Consider the following 25,833-nt stretch of genomic DNA (forward strand, 5'->3'; position numbering starts at 1 on the left):
AACCAGGCACAAGCAACTCGATCACTTCTCATGTGCTCATACTGGCCCTTCCCTTGCTGAATAGCTGCAGATGATTTTAAACTTTCCATTCTCCCATCTCCACCTCCTGAGTGTTGGGATTGCAGGTGTCACTGCCATATCTGGTTCATGCAATGCTGAGAGGACTGAACCCAGGCTTTTGTGCATGCCAGGCAAGCATTCTACCAACCCAGCTCACAAAAGGAAATCAAGTGCAAAGTAACTGTATTTTTATTTATATTAACAACAGCAAAATACTTTTATAATTTCACACACCATTGCTTTTAGAAGCACATATATTACAAATAAAGGAACTCCACAAACTTTAAAGATTAGTATTTATCAACACTTTTTTACACATACACAAATATTTTAATATAACATCTGAAATGTTATTCATATAATTTTAGTACTTTCATAAGTAATAACTAAAAACATTCTTTGAAATTTGATAAAAACCATATATTTTACAATTTTCTATTTACATCTGAAATATGCTTAAATGTTACAAAAACATTCACTTCAACCTTTAAAATGTGTGTACTAGGACCTGGAATTGAACAAATTATACCCAAGAGCAAACTCAGTTTGCTTTGAAGCTGCACATTCACTGGAATTTCAGGACAAATGTTCAGTGTGGTTTGATCAATACCACTCAGAAGAAACAAAGGAATCAGAGGAAATGTGCAAATTCAGAGGCTGGCAAAATTCTCAAGCTAGCGAGGTAAACAGAAATATTAACACTGTAAAAACTTCAAATAAATTAAATCTATCTTGTTCTTCCCCGAGATTAGCTGCAAAAATTCAGAGAGTTCTCTGAGAGGTGCGTCCGAAGCCCCAGGGCTCCTCTCAAACTTCAGCACTGGGTGAGATGGAGACCATAGGCACAGCTGGGGTCACCTTGCTAGTTACACGTGTGTAGGGTCGCTCCACTCCGCGCTTTGCTGGGTCGTCCCTGCCCGTAATCTTAAAGCAAGACAGACACAACACATGCATACAAAATGAACAGAGATCAATTTTCATTTCCTCAAACACAGAGTTAAAACCCCAAATAGTGACTCATTCCCAATGGGGTGTTAGTAAGTTTAGAAAATAATCCTAGTCAAAGTAGTTCTGAAGGATATTTCTTTGAAGCTCATATGCTGGTTGCCATGGCGATGTTGAAAGTAGTTTCACTATATCCTTTGACTGTCACATAAGAATGTATAAATGTTTAAGTGGCTACAAATGTATTTGAGTAATTCTGGTGTCTCATTCTAGTCTAAAAATTTATAGTTTATATTGCTAACATCTACCCTAAAGGGGAAAACATTGGAAAACTCCTTTAAATGTTTGCACTAATGGGAGTATAATAAATATCAATCTGACTTATCTGAAAATAATATCAATATGTCTAGGTGATACTTGTCAGCTCTATTACAATGACCATATGCTAATAGTAATCACAGCCCCACAGAAACTGCAGTTGTATCTCTGAAGTCTATCTTTGTACAAAGAGATTTGATGAATATTTTAAGTTTCTAGTAATGATTTCTTCATTAGCCTCACACACTATCACATTGTGCCAATTTATATCTGTGTGATATTAGCTTCACCTCTCATCCAAGAGCTTTTCTACCACAGAGCACTTGGCATTTGTGGGCACATGCTTGCAGCACATCGTCCTTGAGGCCAGTGTTATGAGATCCTGCATAAATAATTTGGCCCTTTATGTGTTTAAAGTCTGAGTGTCTAACAGCAAGATGCTCTCACATCTCACTTTCTTGGCCTCAGAACAAAATGGCTCCAGTCCCATCTCTATGTTTTAAGTTGGATACTCATGACCACAGCTGACTTCAGTCTGCCGCCATTCTCACTCCGTTGAAACACACTCCAAAAGAGCATCTTATATTTATACTTCATTTGCATGCTTGTATGAATTCCATTGGACCCAGCCAAAAAAAGCTCTTTATGGCTTTGGATTTTGGCTGTTTATGAAACAGTGTGAAATTCTGGCTGCCTATTAAAGAACTGGTTTGCCTGTCACTACCAATTCAAATTAACTTGTTTTCCACATCTCCATTTTACATATTAGCATCGTTCTATCTTGGTTCTGTTTCCCCCTCTTTCCTTTTAAAATGCGTGGGTACATGTATGTGCAGGGGTGCATACATGCCACAGGGTGCACGTGGAAGCCAGAAGGCAGCCTGTGGGAGTAGGCTCTCTCTCTCTCTCTCTCTCTCTCTCTCTCTCTCTCTCTCTCTCTCTCTCTTCTTTTTCTTTTCTTTTCTTTCTTTTTTTCTTTTACTGTGTGGGTCCCAGTGGGTGAATTCAGTCATCAGGCTTGGGGGCAAAAGACTTCATCCAGTGAGTCATCTCACTGGCCTCTCCCGGTATCTATTTTCTTTTTTGAGAAAGGATGACATGTATCCCAGACTGGTCTGAAGCTTGTTATAAAGCTGCCGATGATCCAGAACTATTGTGCTCCTGTCCTATTAAGTGTTGAGATTATAGCTGTGTGCTACATGCATCGCTCTTTTCCTCTTGCATTGTTTCCCTCTAAACACATGCTTTAAAAAATATATTATTTAAGCTTAGACTTTCTTGACTCTATGGGGGGAATGCCTATGGCATAATTAATTCCATGTCTATTGATTCTCATTGTTTGTGATTTTCAGAGCTCAGCTGGTCACTTCTCTCACTGCTTAGTTACCTGTGTACCTGCTTCTGGAGTCTGCACATTTACATTCAGACAAAGGAAGATATTCTCTCATCTGGTCACCTATGTGACCAGGCCCCGTTATAAGCTCAGGACCGGCAGAAAAGTCACCTCTCTTTGCAACAGATTTATTCCTTTTACTGAATAATGAGACTGGTGAAACCCATCAGGTTTTTCTCTTTGATCGGTTTCCAGGAAGCAGAGAGCCAAAGTTTACTTCTTTTGTTGAAGGTTTCCTTTACCAAAAAAAAAAAAAAAAAAAAAAAAAAAAAAAAAGATTTTTCTCCTCTCTTCACCACCTGGTCTTTGTATCTTTGTTTTATATTTTGAAGTATCACAGAAATCCTTCAGTTCTGTATATTTAAAAATGAAGGAGCTCAAATATATTTAGAAGGCAAAGGAGCACATGTTTTCTTTTTCAAAGCTAAGCTGTTAATATGACTGTCTTACGGTGGCAATGGAGACTTAGAAAAGCTGAGCCACAAAAGCTGACGGGGGCAAAGGATGGATGAAGAAGAGGTGGATGGACAGAAGGCTGCAGGACAGGATAGATGGACAGGGAGAAGAACATACCACTTTTGCTCACAGTACTGAGGGAAATGCTAGACACAGAGGAGCAGAAGCTGTAGAGACACGGACCTCGACAGAGCTGCCAGGAAAAAAAGAGAGAAACATTTCTGCCAGATCTTTCAAGGCCAGACATGATTTAAAGTGAGAGACTAGTCTGCTTCACCATGGTTCCCTGTGTTTGCTTGCATTCTCTTCATTTTAACCCCAGATTTAACCCCAGGTTCTCAAGGCACCTCCAGAGTATTTAATTACTGCCACCCTTCAGAAATCTCAGACTAACATGATCTTTGTTGAGAATCCTATTTATGGAGATTCATTCTTTCCAACATAAGTCAACCTGCCATTTCCTCCTCCTTAAGCTACTACGGAGAGCTAAAAAGGTGGGTGGAAGAAGCCAGGAATGAAGGGATGCATGCTACATGCAATTAAAATAACAGTTCCAGTCTTTGCCATGCTCCGTGGTGATGACACTAGATAATTACGGAGAGGAGAGGGAACTGATATGAAACCAGCAGTAACATATTACTGGAAAGGCTACAGGTGGTGCGGTACCCAAGTAGAGTGTGAGGGTTGATGGATACTGCAAAGCAGGCTGGGAAAGTTGACTTGACTTTCAATTGAGTGCTTTTAGCTACTCCAAAATACTGACATTATTGAATGGTCACAATTCACATAAGTCATACAGAATATAGTGGATACACCCCCCAAGTTCATGAGTGACGTGACTATATATATATAAATATATATATATATATATAATAAAAATTATATATATAGTTTTTTTCTCCTGATTGTGCACCTCTGTAGGAGGCCCAGCTTCTGCCAAGGAAGCTTGAGGTAGAAGGCCCATGCGAAACCCAGAGGTTCTCTCTGAGCATGGTGCAGAAACCCCTACTGGCAAAATGTGAAATGCCATAGCATATTCCAGGTATTGTGAGGTCCTCAATGAAATGATGGAGTGGCAGCAGGCCTTAATGGGGATTCCCACCTTGTCCTTCTCAGCATCTAACCAGACCTTCATATTCTAGAGTCAACAGACTGTATGGCTTGGGTAGATACCTCTAAAAATTGTGGAAAGCGTTTCAGCTCTCCTATTCTTTTTCTGTGGGTGTTTCTATGCTTTGAGCCAAGAGCTGTTGGACACGGGGAAGAGAACAACTCAACATCTTAGTGCTGATGCAAAGAATAGTGACTTCTGCAGTAAGGAGTCTTCAGTCCATCTAGCAATGGCCAGAGACTCCATGGGATGCTCACCTGCTCATTCATGATGGCGGACAGTTCACTAAGCATGTCTTTATAGTGGGACCTCAGTTCTTCCTGGTACTCCAGCTGGTCTTCCTTGATGAGGCGCTCATTCACATCAAGGGCCTGCCCACATGCATCTGCAAATTGCCTTTAATGACAGCATTAGGCAAATTAAAAGCCGGTCACAGGAAGAGGTGTTGAGTTTAGTGACGCTGGGTCCAATGCTGACTATGGATAGATTATCACCTTGAAGAGGGTTAACTAAGCGGCTTTCCTTGGAAGAGGGGGTTCATGCCTCTCTGAGATAGTTAGAAGAATACTTCAACGAAGAGACTCTTACCTGAATATTTCTTTCAGTAGCTTTACTTGGTTGTCGGGGTATTTCTTTGCATTAGTCTCTTCAAGAAAGGCTCGGGCATAAGCCATTGGCCCAGCATTGACCTATGGGGAGAAGAGATTGGGCTAAGGCTGGCTCCTTCCCTTTATGGAGCCTGCTCCATGGTAAGGGGAGGTCCAGTTCTCTGACCAATCACATGGCACCCTGGCACTCTCCCACCTTATTGTGATGCCACCACTTTCTATCCTTGATGTACCTGCTGTTTTTTTAAGGGTCAGCAGCCACCAAGAGGTACACTGGAGTCCAGCCTTTCCTGCCCCTCTTGCCAAGTTCAGTCATGTGACATCCGATAATGAGGCCATTCCCTCTGAATTGAAATGTCCTCATCCCCAAGGAAGAGGGCAGCTAGCATGTGAGAGTCAGGAAATAAACAAAGCCTTGGACCGTCCCTGAAAAGATTCATTAAGATGCTTCCCCCAGGTTATACATAAGCACAAGGAAGAAAGAGACGTGCCAGCCTGTGCAGCTGCCTGCAAGTTGAGCAGAGAGCTCCAGGGATACGGCTTTTGTGAGTTGTCAGCTGTGTTGGGGGCATTCAGTGCCTCTGTGTGTGAGTCATCCCTGCTTCTCTAAGTAATTCCTCACCCACACTCAGTAAGTCATCCAAAGAAACGTACTGGTTCACTAAGCTGGACTTTGCTAGAATCACCACTGGCTTTGTCATGGGCTCCCTGTCTGGATGAGCAGATGTCTTGCACACGCCTCACCAGGAAAAGGCGTAACACATGGTCCCTCTTGTCTTTTGTCATCTTCACACAGGGCTTGAGCACCCTTTCCATAACAACTTCGAAAACCAGACTCCTTCATTGTAAACACTTGCACTGAATCTAAATTTAGTGTTTGTGCCCATTGGTTTTCTTTTCTATTAGCTCTAAAAGAAACACATAATTGTTATGAAAAGACATCCCACAGAGGTAGTGGCTGTGCATTGCCCTGGCACTCTATGCTCCACTTGAAAGCCTTGCTGAGGTCTGGGCCAAGGAAGCATTCATCCAAGTTGCTGAATGAAAGTACAACTGAGCTGTTTGCTGTTGAGTTTTTATTTTTTGCAGTTCTGGAGGCTGATCAGAACCACATACACATACACATACGCATACACACACACACACACACACACACACACACACACACACACACACACACACACACTACCACTGAGCCACTGAGATACACCCCCAGCTCTACCATGCCAGCTTCTATTCCCACTCACTCACTTGAGCTTATGCTAGTGAAGGGACTCACTTCTCTAGTGCATACAACCAGTTGGTGTGGCTATGGTGTTTGGGAAGTATGAAAGTTAGCTTTAGTTTTCAGCCTGACACAGCCTGGAATCATTGAGGAAAGGGTCTCAGCGAGGGATTGCCTCCATTGGGTTGGCCCATGGGCATGACTGTCAGGGGTTGACTTCCCTAAGTTAATTGGCATGGGAAGACTCAGCCTACAGTGGGCAGCTTGGTTCTCTAGGCAGGAGTTCCTGACATGCATGAGGGTGGAAAAATCAAGCTGAGCAAGTGTGCAAGTGAGCAAGTGTGCAAGTGCGGGTTCATGTCTCTCTGCTCTTGACTGTAGATAGGATGTGACTAGCTATCTGAGGCTTCCACCTTGAGTTTTCAAAATGGTGGACTATCACCGGAATTGTAAGCTGGGTGTTTCAGCACAGCAGCAGAAATGAAACCGTGACAGGCTGGGAGCTAAGGCTGCATCTGAGTCAGGTGGGCCTCTTAGTGCAGTGGGCACAACCATGGTGCTACACTCGTCTTTGGTTCTCCAGGCCTATCCTCCACTCAGCTCTGTGCCCAGGCCTGCCAACCTCTCCTGACTTCTTGTTTATAGTATGTCTGTATCTATTTTAGTCTTTTTGAGGCAGCCAGTGGGGACACAGACAAGAGAGACAGACAAGATGTGAGCATTTTAGGATCAACATCCATGATTTTTTTTCCCCATCTGTTACAGATGAAACAGGCCAAAAAGAAGAAAGCAGGGAAAGACATTGCTACTCATCTGCTTAGGACTCTATATTTCTGTCTTTTTTCTCTTTAAATTTTTAAAATTTTTTGGCATATTTATTGTATTTATTTATTGTGTGCACCTCTCTCTCCTCTCTCCTCTCTCTCTCTCTCACTCTCTCTCTCTCTCTCTGTGTGTGTGTGTGTGTGTGTGTGTGTGTGTGTGTGTCTAGCTAGCACAAGTGCCATGATGCACATATGGAGGTCAGAGGATAACTTGTGGGGGTCAGTTATCTTCCACGCTGTATGCTACAGAGATCAAACTCAGGTCTTCAGAGTTGGCAGCAAGTGCCTTTACCCAATGAGTCATTTTACAGCACCCCCCATGGATGTTTGAATGTGTGTCTCTGTGCACAGGCAAAGGCCAGAGGAGACCATCAGGTGTCTCACCCTCTGCCTTATTCCCCTGAGAAGGGTCTCTCACTAAACCTAGATCTAGGCTGATAACAAGCAAGCTCCAGAATGCCTCCATCTCCATCTCTTAGCCCCTGACTCTGCGGTTACAGGTGTGCATGCAACCACACCAAGAATTTCTTTGTTTTTTGATTCTGGATATTTGATTGCAGGTCCTCAAGTTTGCACGACAAACGCCCTTATTTACTGAGCCATCTTCTCGGGCCTGAGACATTAATACTTAGTTCAGTATTGGCTTTTCACATTAATTTTGACTTTTAAAAATAGTATACTAAGATACCATTTTATGTTAATTACTGATTAAACTCTGTTCCCATGATGAGACTCTTACCTCCCTCACCTCCTCCTCACAGTGTGGGGCAGGATGGAATACATTCCCAGCATCCTCCTCAGAGTATTCCAGGAGAGACCATGCCTGTCCCATTATTAGTGACCCCCTCACTTGCTTTGTTCCCACCAACCCCCCTATGCTAGCATCTTTACTTTTAGGGGTCTATGTTCGGCCGAGTGTGGCTAGCACCTATACAAGTCCCTGGTTTTCCTCAGTGGTTCCCATACTTCGTTTTATTCTTTCCCATCACCCACTGTTCATTCCGTACGCTTTCTGATGCTTTCTGTCACAGCTCTCACAGCCCATAAATGCTAAAATACCTCCCTGGGGAGCAGAAAGGGAATAGGATAGTGGGTTGGTGGGGGACAGGGGAGGAGGGTGAAAAAAGGAATGTTTAGCAGTTAAAAAATGGTATTTTACATGTCAATCCCAGTTCTCTCTCCTTCCACTCTTCCCCTGCCCCCCATGGACACCCTATCCCATCCCCTTTCTGCTCCCCAGGGAGGGTGAAACCTTCCATGGGGGATCTTCAAAGTCTGTCATATCATTTGGAGCAAGACCTAGCACACCCCGCGGGCCCCCCCCCCCAGTGTCTAGATTGACAGAGTATCCCTCTATGTGGAATGGGCTCCCAAAGTCCATTTGTACGCTAGGGATAAATACTGATCCACTACCAGAGGCCCCAATAGATTGCCCAGGCCTCCTAACTGACACCCACGTTCAGGGGGTCTGGGTCGGTCCTATGTTGGTTTCCCAGCTATCAGTCTTGGGTCCATAAACATTCCTTTCTTAAAAACTTATTTTAGAATGAATAGCTTTTTTCATAACAGTTATGTATGGCGTGCAATATTTATAAATTGGTTAACTCACAGACTCTAGACCAACATCTGGGGAGCCTGCATGGGACCAAACCAGGCCCTCTGCATGTAGATGAGAGTTTTGTAGCCTGGTCTGCTTTTGGGACCCCTGGGTGTGGGACCAGGATCTATCCCTAGTGCATGAGCTGGCTTTTGGAAGCCCATCCCATATAGTGGCATGCCTTGCTCAGCCTTGATGCAGAGTTAGGGATAGGGAGTAGGGGGAGGGGGGCATGGTATGAGGAATGGGAGTTTGGGGGAGGGCTTGGTCCTGCTTCAACCAAATGTGCCAGGCTTTGTTGACTCCCCGTGGGAGGTCTTATCCTTTCTGAGGTGTGGATGGGGGTGGGTTGGGGGGATGGGGAGGGGATGAGGGAAGGGAGGGAGAACTGTGGTTGGTATGTAAAATAAATTTTAAAAATTGGTTAATCGTTTGTTAAGGTATATGATATGGAAAGGTTAGGGAGAAGAAATTTTCTTCAAGCCAAACAGTTATTTCTATTGATGTTTTACATTTTTTGATGGTTTCAAACATTTATATAATGAATTTTAGTCATTTTTGCATGTTTCACCCTCATCTCATCTATCTTCCTTTCCCAGTGGAGTTTTCTTCTTGAGGCTTTCTCCTCCTTCTTCTATTATTATTAACTAAATGTATTCATTTATTTTACATCCAACCACAGCTGCCCTTCCCTCATCTCCTCCCATTCTCTTCCCCAATCCATTCCTCCTCTGTTTCTGTTCAGAAAGGGGTAAGGCCCCCGACAGGTGTCAACAGCATGGCATATCAAATTGAGGTAGCCCTAAGCTCCTCCTCTTGTATGAAGGCTGGGCAAAACAATCCAGTATGAGGAGTAGATTCCAGTGGCTGAGAGATACTTAATTGTTCAACAACCTTAGCCATCAGGGACATGCAAATTAAAACAACTCTGGGATAACGTCTTACACCTGTCAGAATGGCTAAAATCAGTAACACTAGTGACAGCTTATGCTGGAGAGGATGTGGAGAAAGGGGAACACTCCTCCACTGCTGGTGGGAGTGCAAACTTGCACAGCCACTTTGGAAATCAGTATGGAAGTTTCTCAGAAAATTGGGAATCAGTCTGTCCCAAGACCCAGTTATGTCACTCTTGGGCATCCCAAAGGATGCTCAATCATACCACAAGGACACATGTTCAGCAATGTTCATCGCAGCATTGTTTGTAATAGCCAGAACCTGGAGACAAACTAGATGCCCCTCAACTGAAGAATGGATAGAGAAAATGTGGTACATTACATGATGGAGTACTATTCCTGCTTCACTTTTAAAATTTAAAATTGTATCCTTTGAGGATTTTATACATAAATACACTTTACTATCATCACGTCTACCCCAACCTCTCCTGAGTCTCCCCTGCCCCTTCTGAAATTAATATGTTTTTATTGTTTTATTATGCAGAGTCACCCCCACACAAGCAAACTCCTGAATTAGTGTTGCCCTTATGTATATGGGTTTGGGGCTGGCCACTTAAGGCTTGGAGACCTAATGAGGGCTCATGACTGCCTTTAGCTCTTCAACTAGAAGTGGGCTTATGAACCTTTCCTCCATCCATGTAGTCGTTAATCTAGTTTTAATTCATTTTAATTAAAATTAGATTTTGATCTAGGCGCTGAGAAGAAAAGCCTTAGGTGGTTATTGTTGTTAGCTGATAGCACCCAGAATCAACCAGGAGATAAATTTCTGGGCGCGTCTGTGATGGATTTTCAAGATTAGCTGAACTGGAATAGGAAAACTAACCCTAAATATGGGCAGTATTATTCCATGCTTGGATAGAAATGATTTCAACACCAGCATTCTTTTTTTTTTCCTGACTGTGGGAGCTCTGTGGCCAACCACTTCATGTTCCTGATGTTAGTATTCAGGCATCTGTACTGGGCAGCCCTAGGGGTTCTGACAGGATATGTCCTCAGCTGCAGCCACTAAGAGCACCACCTGGGCAATTCATTATGTTTCCTTTTAAAAGGGCCCTGCCCACACCCCCCTTTGTTCCTTTCTCTCTCTCTGCCTCCCTCTTCTCTTCCGCATTCCTGTTCCCAGAGGCTGGTCTCCCCTTTCCCCTCCCCCCTTCCCATTCACTTTCCCCCAATAAAAACCCCTCCATCCAAGCTCTGTCGAATGCCATCTTTTTAAACTTGCATCCCCTGCCACCATACCGCCTTACCTTGATTGACTATATTTACACACTGTGACCCAGAACAGCTCCTTTACCCCTTAAGTTGTTTAATCTTAGGTATTTGGAAGTACTTGTTTACAGCAATGAGGAAAGTAACTAATACAGACAGTACCTCAAAATAGCCAGAATGTTTCTTACATATTTTATAAAAAGATTCCTAGAGTGCTTAATTTTATAGGGAGTTTCACTGAACATGTGAGTCTTTGCTCTGGGCCATGTTTACTGACCTTTACGCTGACACTGCCTTGCAGTTTGAGCTGTAGTCGGATCATGTCCACCTCGTCTGTCGTGCACAGCTGGTTAAGCTCAGAGACCTTCCTGGACATCTCATCAATTGCCACCTCAATGGGATTCAGTTCTGTACTGGACTGGCTGATGACCTGGATCCGCTTCTTCACGTAGGGGAACAAGTGACTGGCTGTACAAAAGCCATGCAAGGATTTAAGGGTCAAAGGAAAGCTCCCATGGAGTCCTTTAGGATTCCCTATTGTCTCCAGCTACTTCCCCTGGTACCCCTTCCCACCCTCACAAGCTCACACTAATCTTCTAAGGGGTGTGTTAAGACTTAGAGCAGCCAAACCTTGAAAGGATTACAGCATGCACTGAAACTTGTCACTGAAATAAAATCCACACGGCCCTCTAGTAATGACTTCTCAGTATAGAGAACAGCATACAGGAGATTTGCTCTCGATGTGTTTTTACTACAATCCTCTGGGCCAGCTTCCTAAAGGTGAGGGCTTTTCATAGCTTAGAAGCCAGTTTGACTCTTGGGGGTTCAATTCAAAACTGGGGTCTCTCAAGTTGTCTTCTTCCAGAGAACCTTCACTCATTTCCCTCTGTGGGCTTAGCATCCTAGACCTATCTATGCCCCTACATTAAAAAAATTAATTTATTTTTTAATGTTGTCTTCTCTGGAAATTCTTCTTTTGCTGTGGTCTTTGTTCTACCCCACTGTGAGCACTGTGAGAGCATGTTCTTATTTTATTTACTTGAATTGCCAGGACCCGGGGGAGATCCAACCTTTAGTACGCACACAGTGTCTGTTAACAAAGGAAAGATGATGAGCTCACAGGATAGAGGCAGAGAGCATAGAATAAGGTATACCTTCATTCTAGAGAAGAGCTGGAATCCTACAGTGAGCAGAATTTTGCCCTAAAACCTGTCATGCCAATATACTAACTCAGAAGCAGATAAGGGTAGACTCAGGGAGATGAGGGGAGAGTTTAGTGTCTGTCTTTAACATGCTGTGACACCATACCACTTGTGAATATCCCAGCTCAAGGGGAAGGATAGCAAACTATCTCTATTGACAGTGTCCTCCCAAGGCTCCTTTTTTCATTTTGTTGTCATTTTGAGGTGGAATCTGACTGTGTAGCTCAGGTTTGCTTTGAACTTAGGTGCCTCCCCCCCCCCTTTACTGGAATTTGAGTTGCTCACCACCACAGCTGGCTATGAGGCTTCCTGTTAGCAGATCATAAAGAGAGCCAATCTCCGGTTCCCCCAAACAGCTCTAGGTCAACACAATTTGGGAACTTACCTGCAGGACTGAAGTAACCTTATTTGTATGTACCTATGTGCAAGTGGGCCTGGGCATGTGCACGCGTGTGTTGGAGGTCAGATATCAAGACCAATATTACTCCTTAGAAGTCCGCTCCCTTGTTTCTGAGACAGTGCCTTTTATGAGATGGGGACTTGGGGCTCCCTCATTAGGCTAAACTGGCTGGCCAGAAAGTGGTAGGGACCCACCTGGCTTTGCCTGCCCAGTGCTGGGATTATCAACACCTGCCTGCATGCCTGGCTTTTTTGGTGGGCCCTAGGATGGAACTCGTGTTTTCATGATTGTACAACAAGCATTTTGCTAAGTGCACTGTCTCCCCAGCCCTTGCAGCAACACTTGACTTATGCTAATCCTGCCTAAAAGAAGACTGTCTTGGCCTCAGGTGGGGAAGGTTTCACCCTGCACTTACTGGTCAAGACTGTCCTCCGCTTGCATTGCTCCGCCACTCCACCGTGCTTCTTGCCCGACAGAGTGAACGGTGTCTCAAAGACAAAGCGATTGATGTTGTGATGCATTTCGAAATCTGTCTTCCGGTCCTCTATTTCCTTTTCTTCAAAGAATGGTGTGACATAGGTCACCTGAATATAGGCATATTTGGGGTCCAGATCCTTGGGGTTTACCTGTGTCAACACATTAAGGGTATAACAAGAGCAGTGATTTATGAGTTCCCATGCTGCCTCCTGGTGGATAAAAGGCACTTGTGCTCTTTAGATCACAGAAGACTGGCTGGCTGGCAGCGGGTAAGAAAGCCTGGCTCTGGTTAGAAACAGGGGCTAGAACTAGCTCACCATGCTGGAGCCAGATCGCCTTGTGGATCCTTTCAATACAGATGCCTGACTACGTCATTATTTAAAATTTTACTCTGTGTCCCTTCTGTAATGAGTCACTCCTGTGCACAGTGCAAGTTTCTTGGAAGCAGAAGTACCTCTCTTTGTCCCTCTGTGGTGTAGCCATGTACCTAGATTGATACCATTGACTTTGAAACAGTAATGCAAAGGAAGGCTCCTTGTCACCTTTAGCAGATGACCTGATTGCCTGTTCAATGGCTGCAAATTCTTCTATTTTCATTGTTCACCTGTGTGTTGCATATGTGCACGTGAATAGGTATCCATGCATGTGTGGAGGCCTGGGAATCATCTTCTTTAGCTCTCCCACCTTATCCATTGAGGTAGGGTCTCTCAGTGAAGCCCAGAACTCACCTATTATAGGATTAGTCTTGTGTTTCAGTTTGCTCTAGGGAATCCTAGGCCTCTGCCCTTGGAGGCAGGAATTGCAGGTGAGCTGCCATGCCCAACTGGTATTTACATGGGTTTCTGAAGATTGTCTCATGTTTGGGGGGCGGTACTTGCTTTAATTAGTTTTAACTGATGAGCCACTTCCCCAGGCCTGAGGTTTTGTATTTGCCATATCTTGAATCCTTATCAATAATAAATCATTCTCCCCAACTTCTTTGCAATCTGCTTCGGTTCCTAAGGCTTACATATAGGAAGGAAACGGGCTGGACAGGAAATCTGAGCAGATTTCTCTGGCTCCCTTTGAGCTTGGGAAGGATGAGTCTCAGTCTGTTTCCTGAAGACATCTTGGGTTTTAGCCCTGCTTCTAATTTTCTCCATCTTTCTATCCATCCACTTCCTACCCAATTCCGGAAATTCCAGGAACATTTGAGTATGTTTTATAATGCTAATAGCATTTACATGGCAAGTTAGGCATAATTGTAATCATTTTACTTATTAAAATGGAGGTTTAGGATGGATCACTAATGATTACCAGTGGATACATGCTAGTATAGTGGAAAGAAGACACAGGCTATTCCAATATCACAGCTCCCTTTTTTTTCTCATCCCTGTGTTTACTTTTTTCGTGTGTATGGACTGCAACTATAATAGTTTTGCCTCCTTTTATTAGGGAAGTAAACTGTATCTTTCAAGCTAAGAATGATGGATAAATTGTAATAACTTCTGCCTAGACCCATGAATTTTGTGTCAAACTCCTCCAAATATCTGTTTTGTAACTGAAAGCTGGGGAAAATGACTTTGTTTTGTGGCTTAGTAGAACTCTATGCCATCAGTCAGAAACCAGTTTTCCCTCATGGTCAGACTCTGACCCAACCTGTCTTTCAAGGACTTGCCATTCTAATCACTAACCATTCTAAATGGTCCTTCCTGTTGGCATGGGTTGGGCTCTTCAGAATGCTCATAACTTTCAGTAGCACATCTTACCCTGCAATTGGCTTCTCAAAGATCACCTCCTCTAGGTAGCATTGCCCAAGCAAACTGAGCTATCTACAGCCCCATGCCCTGGACTTGGCCTGCACTGCTCGGTGATCTTTCTTCTGGTGCTCTACTGCATTCTATTTAGTCAACTATTCACACAAGTTTTTCCATACATTGGACTGAGAGGTTGAAAGAAGATTCTCTGTCCCAGCTCCTAGCTCTGGGTATGGCATGTGAGTAGATGCTTGCTAGAGACTGGCCAGCAAATGGTAATGCGTGAGAAGGTTGGGAGTAATTTAATGAAATGTGAGGCTTCCTGGAGCCAAGAAGAGGTTCTTTGGATTCTTTCAACTTAATACCATGCGATAGCAAGTCTGATTCTCTTAGACAGGACAGCTCTCTCAGAATGGTGTGGTTTGCAAAGGCCTCCTGGAGCCAGTAAACAAATATGTTCTCCTTGCTTTTCCTTCATCTTCACTTCTGAGCTTAGCCACATTAACATTTCAGCTGCCATTCAAGTGCAAATGGATTATGGGAAAGTAGATTTGCTAAATCAAAGTTACTCATTTAAAGCTTATAGCGTTGTCAGAGAGATGGCCCAGTGCTTAAGAGTGCTTACTGCTCTTGCAGAGGACCTGGATTTGGCCAGCAGCATCCACGAGGTAGCTAATAACCACCTGTAACTCTAGTCCAGAGGATCCAGTGCCCTCTCCTGACGTCAGTGAACACTAGCACAAACATGGCATTCATAAATTCATGTAGATACAGACATATTAAAAAAATGATACCCCTTCCAAAAAAAAAAAAAAAAAAAACTCACTGACAAACCAATAAGCAAAACATCTGATACTTTGGGTAGTTCATTTTGTGTGATCAGATAGGAAATTAAAATGGTAGCTAGAAAAGAAAAAGGATCAAGTTGAGTCACACTGCAGTAACACTGTTGCCCTACCTTATTGGAGTCCTGGATTATCTTCACATTGTCTGCTCCGAATTTGTCTGCATAGAGCTTGAGAAGTCTTTGGGAGATCTCTGAGAGACCTGTCAGCTTAGGCTCCTTGTAGATATACTCTTTACCCTCCTCCTCTTCAAAGAATCCCTGGGGAGACACACAGCAAGTCACCTGCTTTATTAGCGAACTCCAGGAACAAATCACGTCAAGAAAAAAAAGCCATTTACTAAAAAAAATGGTCCAGTCGTTCAGTTGTCTGAAGCCATTGATTAGTAGCCTATGAAATCCAAATCAGAAAAAGGAGAAAGTAAAGAAAATAGAATATCATAACACAAACATATCCCAGCGAGGCAAAGGAATGTCAGACCATAGCCTACACACATCTTCTCTACTTGTAGAAAGCAGGAAGTGTTTGCTTGCATATAAATTGGAGGAAGAATGCCCTCTTGTGGTAGTCTTAAGTAGAACATGAAATTTTGAATAATGTTTGGCAATTTTTAGAACATGCATTACCATTTTAAGTTGTTTTCTATAAGTCTTTAAAAATATCACAGGTGACACCATATGACATGCAAGGCTACATAAATGTGTTACCACACATTTCCACAATACAATACAACACAAATATTGTTATAGTGACAGAAATTACACATGGTATGCTCCAATTACAGTTATTTAAAAATATCCACATTAATATGTCTTCAAAGAGGTTAAGGTACAAGCTAGTCACACATAACTTAATCACCCAGGTTTTAAATTCTTGAAAGGCTGGACTTTGCAGGACTAAAAATAACACCCATGCCATCATTTTTTAATTCCATAAGATCCCAGTGGGTTTTAGCCTTTATAAATTGGCTGGTTTAAAGCCAGGGAAAAAGAAGATCCCATTATCTGTAGATAACTAAGTGAGAAATTCCTTATAATTCATTCTCTCTGAAGAGACAGGAGCATGTCCCCTCCTGACCCTGTGGAATAGATATGGGCTCAGAATCCTAGATGAGCTCACAGTGAAGAACCTACATTATCTGTCTCTTGTGATTGCAGAGTTTACCCATGAAGAAATGGATTTTGAAGTTTGTAAAACTATTGAGTCCAAAAAGAAACAACACTATTTTTTTTTTTTAAATTGTGTTTGCAGGGTTGGAGAGATGGCCCAGTGGTTAAAGCATTTGGCAGTGAGTATGAAGACTGGAATATCAATCCTTAGAACCCAGAGGTTAGGACTTCTAGTTCTAGAAGATGGAGACAGAGGGGCCTCCAAGGAAGCTGGCTAAGGAGACTAGCTGTATCAGTGGTCTCTGAGATCATGGATTGAGAGACTCTGCCTCACTGGATAAGGATGATTCTGTCTCCAGCCTCTACATGCATGAGCCTTCATGTGCACATAGATCCCCAACACATGTGTGCCCATACACATGCAAACATAACACCTATGCATGACAAATGCATACATACGAATGGCATACACCCAAATGCAAGAAAGAAAAAAATTAAATTTGACTAAAATATTCATTACTTGTGAAAAATTATGGACAAATGTCCCAATGCTGTGTATTTTTCTTGGATGGTATGAGGTAATCTAAGAATAATGATTTGGCTCACGATTGTCTGGTATCGAATACTTGAATATTCCTTATTCTTAGGGAAGTGTTGTTATTTACCCTGCGTTGAGAGCAGACCACAAAATATATAACAAAGTCCTCTCTAAGAGTTTTATTAGTAGAGAGTGGGAAGGGGAGAGAGAGCGGGTGTCACACAGCCTATCTGGAAGAAACGTGGCGAGAGAGGCAGAGAACACTTTTAAAGGTTGCTCTGCGCATGCGTATGGGGAGGGGGAGCTTATGTAGCCAAACTACGCATGCGCATAAATTACACAAGTCCCTGGAATGACTAGGCATTTTACCTGAATGCTGATAGGATATGTGCAACCGACCCCGGAAATGCTAACACCTGGGGTGTTAGCCTAAAGACTGGCGGCACATGTGTACCCGTGGGAACCCGGAGATGTTGGAAATCATTAAGTGTCACCATCACCAGCTCATCACGGTCATAGAGGGCTATAGGTGCGCAGAAGCCAATGCCCAGGATCCATGTCCCAGCTCTGTTGCTGTCAAGAAGGCACTGCCTGTCTGCTTGTTCAGTTTCCTAATTGACACTGGGTTTTCATGGCATGAGACAATGCATGCCCAGCTTTTGACATATTGTCTGGCCTTTAGGAAGGGGGCCACTGTATTTGCCCAATGAAGAAGTAGATGAGTGAAATTGTCTTTCAAGACACATGTCTCATGAAGGTATAAATAACTTGGCAAATGTCTCCTTGTTTTTTATTAAAAACTAATATTGTATAATTGTTTGATAAACATGCAAACCCAAGTAGCCGATTTTGAATACCTGGGTAGCCCTGAACTGCTAGAAGGTGGCCTATGATGTGGACAGCACAGAAAGCTAAAAAGCTGTTCCTGATCACTACCTAGACTCTACAGGAGTGAGAGAGGTCCGATTCTGTTCCCGGGATGCCCGCCTGCTCCGCTTCTTCCATTGCTGACTGTGGGCTTTTGCCTGATTTAAGGTCAGGGGTCAGCAGCAAAAACTGGCCGACTGACATATCAGAGGAGTTAGGACCTGAGAAGCCAAACACCAGAATTCCCAAAGCATCTCAGCCAAGCAACATTTACATTTTCAATAAGTTTCTGAATCCGGGGTCAGGAGGGAGTGGAGAGAAGCAGACCTTTGTTGTGCCCACTGTGACTTGGCGACCTTGATTGTAACCTGTGGTTTTCTTTCATGCCTACTCCTTGGTCTGTGGGATGGAGAGCACCAATTCAGCCATGTGTTAGAAGCCCCCAGGTGAAGTATCTGGCCCACAAAGGACCTTTCATGGGTATGAGCTATGACAGGGATCATGACAACCAAGGAAGGCTTCATGGTCTCAAATAGTTTGAATTCTGACTTGTCTGCAGAACTTGGAGCACTTTCATTGCTTCAGAATACAATTCCCAGTGTCTCTTGCATCAGAGCTGTGAATTTTCCTTAATACAACATATCTACTGATGATCATCACAATACTAGGGCAGCTGATTGGTGAGAAACAAATAATCCTTAGAACTTTTTTTCCTCTTGAAGTTTTCCTTTTGTGTGTGGTGCTGTATGTGTGATGAGTGATTGTGTGTGTGTGTGTGTGTGTGTGTGTGTGTGTGTGTGTGTGTGTGTGTGTGCTCGCGCATTCGCACACATGCATGTGGTGTATCACTACTGATAATTTTGAGACAGAAGTAAGAAGAAAGAGTAGCAGCAGAAGGAATGTGCTGTTTGTCAGGGTTTAAGAAAGATACCTCTTGGGCCAGACTAATGGCAGCTGTGGAAATGTTTGGAAGGGACGCTTACCTTTTTTTGTCAAGGAAACCATTAAAGAGGGCAGCGGTCATTGAGCTGCAAGGCATGATCTGAGGGAGAGCTTCACTCTCAGACAAGCCCACGAGTCAACGATTTAGGAGTTGGGTGTGTGTGATGCAAACCAAGGGGGCAGGTTCCCACTTTTCCTTTAGTGTCCAGGTTGTGAATTGGCTGCATTTCCAGGCAGTGGGAAATGTGGCCTGTGCATGGCTACAGCTAGTTTCATTTTTTGTAAAGTTATTTCACAATGCAGTATATGCCTTAAATGTATTGCCATTCTGAAGCAGCACATTCTGGTTAATCAAGTAATTCGGGTCAGTAGAGTTAACTCACGGAGACTGTGAAACTTCAAGGCACTACATACTGATAAAAATCCACTTCAACGAACTGACAAATAAAATTATTGATTCTTTTCCAGACTATTTTTACAAGTTTTTCAGAATAATGAAATGCCCTTGGATCAGAACTGGGATGTCAAATATAACTGGCCCTGCTGTAATGTTAGAATGGTCCAAAGTTCACAAATAAAATAATGCAGTCCAAGAAGAATCAGTGCAGAAAATCAGAAAATGTTAGTAGTGGGCTAAATGCTTTGAAAGGAGAAAACTCAAGAATGAAAAAAAAAAAATGTTCCTGGTGAGTAGGAACTCACTGATTACTCATTGATTATGCTTAGTCTCTCTTTCTCATGGGGGTTTGTGTGTGTGTGTGTGTGTGTGTGTGTGTGTGTGTGTGTGTGTGTGTGTGAGAGAGAGAGAGAGAGAGAGAGAGAGAGAGAGAGAGAGAGAGAGAGAGAGAGAACCAAGATCAGTGACTTTCACATAGGCGAGGAGCTGGAAGAGAGTATATCACATCTCAAAATGGAGATGTTGTTTTAGTTTCAAACTACACATGTACTTCCCCCCTCCATTCAAGCTCTTTCCCATTCAGATTCTGAAATGCATCTACTCTGAAGGAGCCATGATGGACAGTCATGCAATCTATATCCATTGATACACTGGTCATACAATCTATATCCATTGATGCACTGAATAAATCTCCCCACCAGGTTTTTTAGCTAATTAATTCCAGGCTATCTGATATATGAAGCTATGCAACCAGCACTTGTTGGCTTGCTTTCTTATTAAAGGCTAGGGCCTAAGGGTTTCATTGATTGCAGGCAGTGTTTGATTGCTACTGTTGTTTCCTTACTCGGGCAATGGATCCTTGAGGAAACTTGGAGAGCAGCTTTCTGCAGGCTGGTATATCCGTAGCCAATGATGCCAGCTGCTGTGTGAGAAACTCCATGCTAAGCAGGACTTGCATTTCTAAAAATGTCCCTGCTGTGAAGAAAGGGTTTTCAGCATGTTTGCTAATGTCTGCCTCTTTGCAGACTTGGCTAATATTAAATACCCTAGCCAGTACAATAAAATGAGAACCCTTGTTCACACAGTACACTAATGTGTACTCAAAGGACTTTGCAGAGGCAAAGAGCCTATTTCATGTTACATTCACATCATCTTTTTAGCATGATTGCAAGATGCATCGGTATGTATGTTAAAAGGTATGTTTTGAATAAGAAGTTGCTTTTTTGAGCTCGGGGATTATGCAAAGCATGCACTGGAGAGTTCATCTCTGTGTTCTGGAACCTTCATCCTGCACAGGTTCAGGAGGATGCACAAGCCTCCTTTGGTTTACTTAACACCAAGGCGAAGGGATGGGAGCTGTCTGCTCCTGTTGAATGCCAACAGTTCACACTTGCCATTTGGTGACCTGGTGTGTGCATTTGAATACATTTGCATAATGATCATTAGAGTTCTAATTTGTTACTTGTCAGGATGAACTAACTCCACATGTGCTCCTTGTTCAAAGGCAGCTGCTGGTGGAACTTATGGAGGGTCATGCTTAGGGAATATTATCAGGTCTGCACAAAATAAAGTATTTTTTCTTCTTATCTCTGATTGGATTTATTTTTCTTAACCAAAGGCAATTGATAGTCCTGCCCACGCTACAAAACAGTTATACCGTAAGCATATTTTTAAGAAATCTGAAAAAAGAACAAAGTTAGGTCATTTGAAAGCAACATTCCCCAATGGCCCCCTCAGTCTATTTAGTATGTGGTTTCCCAAGTATTCTTCTAGTAGGTAAGTTAAGGACTCATGAGCCCAGATTTGTAAATGAAGTATAAATTACCCACATGGAATGGAGGTAGGAAGGAATTTAAAGAATTACAAAAAAGTATGCATTGTTCATATGAGAAGAGCTGAATGGTGACAGAATGTGGAAAGAATTTTACTTTCTACCTTAACAATGACATCAAATCACATAAAGGTGTCATTTTTGTAGGTTAAAATAATGGCTAAAGATATAGTTAGCCATTTAGCAATTGCAGACAATTTTTTTTTTCTTGAAAGTTCTTGATACTGGTAGGTGATTTCTGCTCTGACCAGATTCTAGATCTTTCTGTACACTATTCTGCATCTCTGAAGACTTTGCCTGTTGGGTGAAGATTTGTTCGTTTTAATTCTTTGTGTTTGGAATCACCATCACCTCTATAGGATCAGAGCCTGCTGATATTGAGCCTCATTTCTCAAAGGGACCCCTGGCAGAGGACTCTGGGAAGGACTCCAGTCCTGTAAACAGCCACCATTCAAACTTCTCACCACCTTCAGCTCCATACGGCAATGATTCTCCACCTGTGGGTCACGACCCATTTGGTGTTGCTTATCACATATCTCACATATCAGATACTTACATTACAGTTCATAACAGTAGCAAAATTACAGTTATGAAGTAGCAGTGAAAATAATTTTATGGCTGCAGGTTGCCACAACAGGAATTGTATTAAAAGGTTTCAGTATTAGGAGAAGTGAGAGCCACTGCCATAGGTTTGATTCGTGATAGCTCAAATAAGCAGGTGATTTTCAGCATTAAATATATCCTGAATCTATTTAAAATGTGTGATATCCACATCTACCTTGTGTGTGTGTGTGTGAAGCTTCTAGATTACACCCTCTGCTTTTGTGGAGAAACATAATATGAATTGAAAAAGATACATTTTTTGTAATTCAGGTAACTGGAATAAACAGAATTTAGTTCAAGAAATGCAAGAGGGCTCCAAAAAGAATCAAAGCAGCTACCTTACTCTTTTTCCAAAAATATTAAGGTTCAGTAGAATGGTAAGGAGGGAGAGGTGAGGATTATTAGTGCATGCAAAGGGACACAGAGAGGATGAACTTACCACAGCCTGGAACAATCAAGACCAAAGGAAGAAAAGAGCAAACATCTGCATTAGAAACTAGCTGGGAGGCAGCGAGGCCTGCTCCACCTGTTCACCAGCTCGTAGCTCACACATCGATTGCAGGTCAGGGTGTTAATGGAACCTTATTACCTTTTCATTGGCAAGTCCCCTGAAGATTTGCCATTATATCCTGGTTTGCAAAACACCCCCTATGAGCAGCCATTCTTCTGCTGCTCAGTTAGCCTTTGGTTTTCCTCCAGTCATCCATCCTCGACATCTCCTTCTTGGTGGGATTTTTCCGTTATTTTTCCTGCTAATGCTCTGCCGATGCCATCCATACACTGTATTTTTTTTGATATACCATTTCCTCTCATCTGAAGGTCCTGTACACATCTCTCTTCCTCAGCAAATACACTGCAGCTAGCTCAGCTTCTTTTTATCCCCCATGTCTACAGTTAGCTTTTCTCTATAAACTGCTCTCCTATGTCTCTCTGTCTCTACAGTCTTGCTGTTGGAAACCGAGAAGAATCCAGATAGGATGAGGTTAATTACAGAGGTTAACTACTCATGGGTCCTTTTTACATAGACAGAATCGGAAGTAAGTTTTAAAGACACCTTTAATGATCAGAGGGAAATCTGTTTTTTCTCAAGACTTCAGTGGGAAATTATCTGTAAGGACAATACTGGACCAGACTATCTGTAGCCTTAACAGATTCTGAGAACAAGAAGCTGTGAGTAGTCCTGCCTCACAAGAGGGACAGAAAAGTGAGAGATCTGAGAGTCAGTGTGAGTATAAGACAGGATGGCCTATCTGCCTGCATAGCCAGAAAGACTTCAGCTGAGCTGGAATAATGCCACAGCCTTTCTGAAAAGGAACCATGACATGCCCGGGTCTACTCCACTTGAAGCATGACTTCGAAGAGACAGTCATAATTAGTGGGTAACAATCCCTTCAGGCCAATGCTATGGCTAGCTAATATCTTTAACCTTGTTCATTGCTAACGAAGTACATTGAGAAAGATAACTTTAAAATAATCCCATTGGCCTGTGACATTGGAAACGGCATAGCCCTGTGATGGTCTGCATTGAAACAGTGGTGATTTGAAAACAAGAGCTACAACTTACATGATTGTAAAGTCAGTGGTTGGAAATGGTGGGCAACTTAGGGTGCTATTTCTTAAAACATGACTGATTTGATTTCACTTTAATCTATCACATAAAACTGTTAGAGATGTTAGGGTAAAATTAAAAGCTAAGAATGACTTTTTTTAAAGAAAAAAAACTCGTATAAATTTCATAGATTTCTCTACCTATTTGTGCTTAATACATTCCTATGGTCAAACTGATAAATAGTCACATTCATAGAAACACTCACATAAGTTCAGACACCCCCCTCCCCTGGTCCACGGGTATATGTAGTCAGATGTCTTATAAAAAATGGTGGGCAACAATCGAATGGAATTTTCAGGCCATGTTACTTCTAGAGTACTTACCTGCCCATAAAATGCCACTCTGTAGTAGCGGCCAAACAAGCGCTTCTCTGAATTTACCACCTCCGCCACTTTCAGATAGGATCGGTGAATGTCATAGTAGAGATCTGATAATTTCTGAAACCGTAAACCAGAGGGGTTTATGAGGACAATGCCGACATAAAAAAACGAGAACGTTGTTATGTTTGAGTGCTGTAAGTCATCTGCCCACTCAAAGTGAGCAAGTATTATGGCTTTCTAGGGGTACAGAACACATACTTTGAAGTCTCGTTGCTTTTCAAAGACAGCAATGATGGGCTTATTGACATCAGCGATGAGTTCATATCGTTCAGACTTCCAAAGAAACTCCACACACATGTAAAGCTGTTCCACCAGGATATTCTGAAATTTCCCCAGAGAAAACGAGGTTTTTATGTGGTTAAAGATGTAGCTCACTCCTGAAATTTGGTTTTGAAACTATTTTAGCCTTAAATGATTTCCGATCTTAATTATTGAGATTACTGTCCACCTTGGGATTGCTCTACCGTCTTGGATTTTCCCCTCTTCTCCTCCTTACCTAACGCATGCAATGGGTTCAGAACATTTTAGTTCTTTGCCTGGTTACTGGCCCTGTAAGAACACTTCTTTCCTACATAATACCTTGTTGTCTTATCTAACATCAATATTCATTATACAAATATAGAGAGCTTTTACTGATGCCCATTCACCCCCATTACAGCCACTTTCATGTAAAAACATCATCTTTTAATCACAAAAACATAGAATGCTTCAATTCATAGTTACTGAACATCTATTTTGAACTGGCTGCTTTTCACCTTGAAGGAAATCTGTTTTTATTTCCAAGATTCTAAAGTCTTCAAAAATAGGGATTATGCCTGATTTATCTTTGTCTTCCTGCCCTTAATACAATATCTTTCAGAATGGTGTTATATTACTTAATATGTTCAACTGTGTGAAATTATACAATCTATAAAGCAAGTATATATTATTTGCATATTTCTGACAGTATCTTTTAAAAAAGGGTTCTTACACAGCATTTACAGTCATTAGTATAAATGCCAACTATATTTACTATAGTCACATTCAATATGCACTGAGATAATGTAGAGTAGTTGGCAAAGTTCATAAAAATGCATCTCCCAAATTTGCATTGTCTTCTTTGTTCCACACCTATATTAATACTAAGACTTTAAAAAATTAGCTTGTGGACTTTTATTTCTTGGTGAAGGAAACTCTATTTTATTCACCAGAATTGTTCTGTGATTCCTACTAGAAAACTGCTTTTTCACGAGAACTAACCAGCTAACATATAAGAAGGCTTTGCCAGAGAAATTGTGAACCCTTTTCCTGAGCCAAATTTGTAAATAAATAAACTTGCGTACGAAACAGCTGTGACAAGCTCATGAAAATTTAGCATCCCTGACTCCATTTTCCCAGACAGTAGAGATTGTGCATCTTACAGAAGAGCTGACGATATACATCTGAATAAGGGAAAGTAACCAGGCACAGCTTAAACTTTCAATGAAGATTATGGTTTATCAATAGAATTGGTATCTATTAAGCTTGGTCTTATTTGAGCCTCAACATCACTTTGTTTAACAAAGTCATAATGCGGAGCAACTTTCTCTGATTCTTGAATGCACACAAAAATCACAATTCAATCCATATTTTAAACTTAATCAATATTAGAGCGACTGAGTCTAACCTCGTTGTATGGCGTGTCTTGCATTCCAGAATCCTCTTTCATTGCTCCTTCTTCTTTAATGTTTGGGGTGATGCTCAGAAAAGCTGGCCACCCCATAGAGAACATGCCTTGAGGGAAACAAGCACAATGAAATACCATTTTAGGCAATTCATAGTGGGTTCAGAGCATTGCTTGCTTTGTGAAGTTAGTATTGGCTGTATCATAGCATACACAATGCACAGGATGGTTAGATAGAGCATGGTTTCTGGAACTGCATGTGTTCACTGATAACTTATCAGATGCACATTGTAAGAAAGGGACCATTTACTTCTCCAACTCTGAAACCTCACAACACAAAAGAGTATTAAAGATGTCCAATATATCAGTGGGATTCAGATATATACTGATAGATATCAATACATGCTAATGAACAATAATGGTCACCTTACCATCTCAATGTTCACTCATAAGCATATCCCCTTTTCAATAGGTATACTATATTATAACCAGTATTCCCTTCAATATGACAACAGTGTTTAATATACTTGAATATTGAAGAGCCATAGAGCTAACT

General features: G+C 42.1%; 1 protein-coding gene across 3 annotated transcripts in view; it reads right to left on the reverse strand.

The window, feature by feature from the left end:
• Positions 1-295: 295 nt before the first annotated feature.
• Positions 296-25,833, reverse strand: part of Dock10 (dedicator of cytokinesis 10) — a 245,931-nt gene continuing 220,393 nt past the window's right edge. For all 3 annotated transcript variants that reach the window (XM_027397356.2, XM_027397359.2, XM_027397357.2), the window contains exons 48-56: positions 25,281-25,387; positions 23,834-23,956; positions 23,579-23,692; positions 15,473-15,619; positions 12,717-12,927; positions 10,977-11,167; positions 4,872-4,972; positions 4,541-4,679; positions 296-984 (exon numbers count right to left, since the gene is read on the reverse strand). In XM_027397356.2, the coding sequence (XP_027253157.1) occupies positions 868-984; positions 4,541-4,679; positions 4,872-4,972; positions 10,977-11,167; positions 12,717-12,927; positions 15,473-15,619; positions 23,579-23,692; positions 23,834-23,956; positions 25,281-25,387 (1,250 nt within the window). In that variant the 3' untranslated portion in view covers positions 296-867. The remainder of the gene's footprint in view (positions 985-4,540; positions 4,680-4,871; positions 4,973-10,976; positions 11,168-12,716; positions 12,928-15,472; positions 15,620-23,578; positions 23,693-23,833; positions 23,957-25,280; positions 25,388-25,833) is intronic.

This window comes from Cricetulus griseus, chromosome 2 (genome assembly GCF_003668045.3).
Source record: "Cricetulus griseus strain 17A/GY chromosome 2, alternate assembly CriGri-PICRH-1.0, whole genome shotgun sequence".
NCBI classification, from domain to species: Eukaryota; Metazoa; Chordata; class Mammalia; order Rodentia; family Cricetidae; genus Cricetulus; species Cricetulus griseus.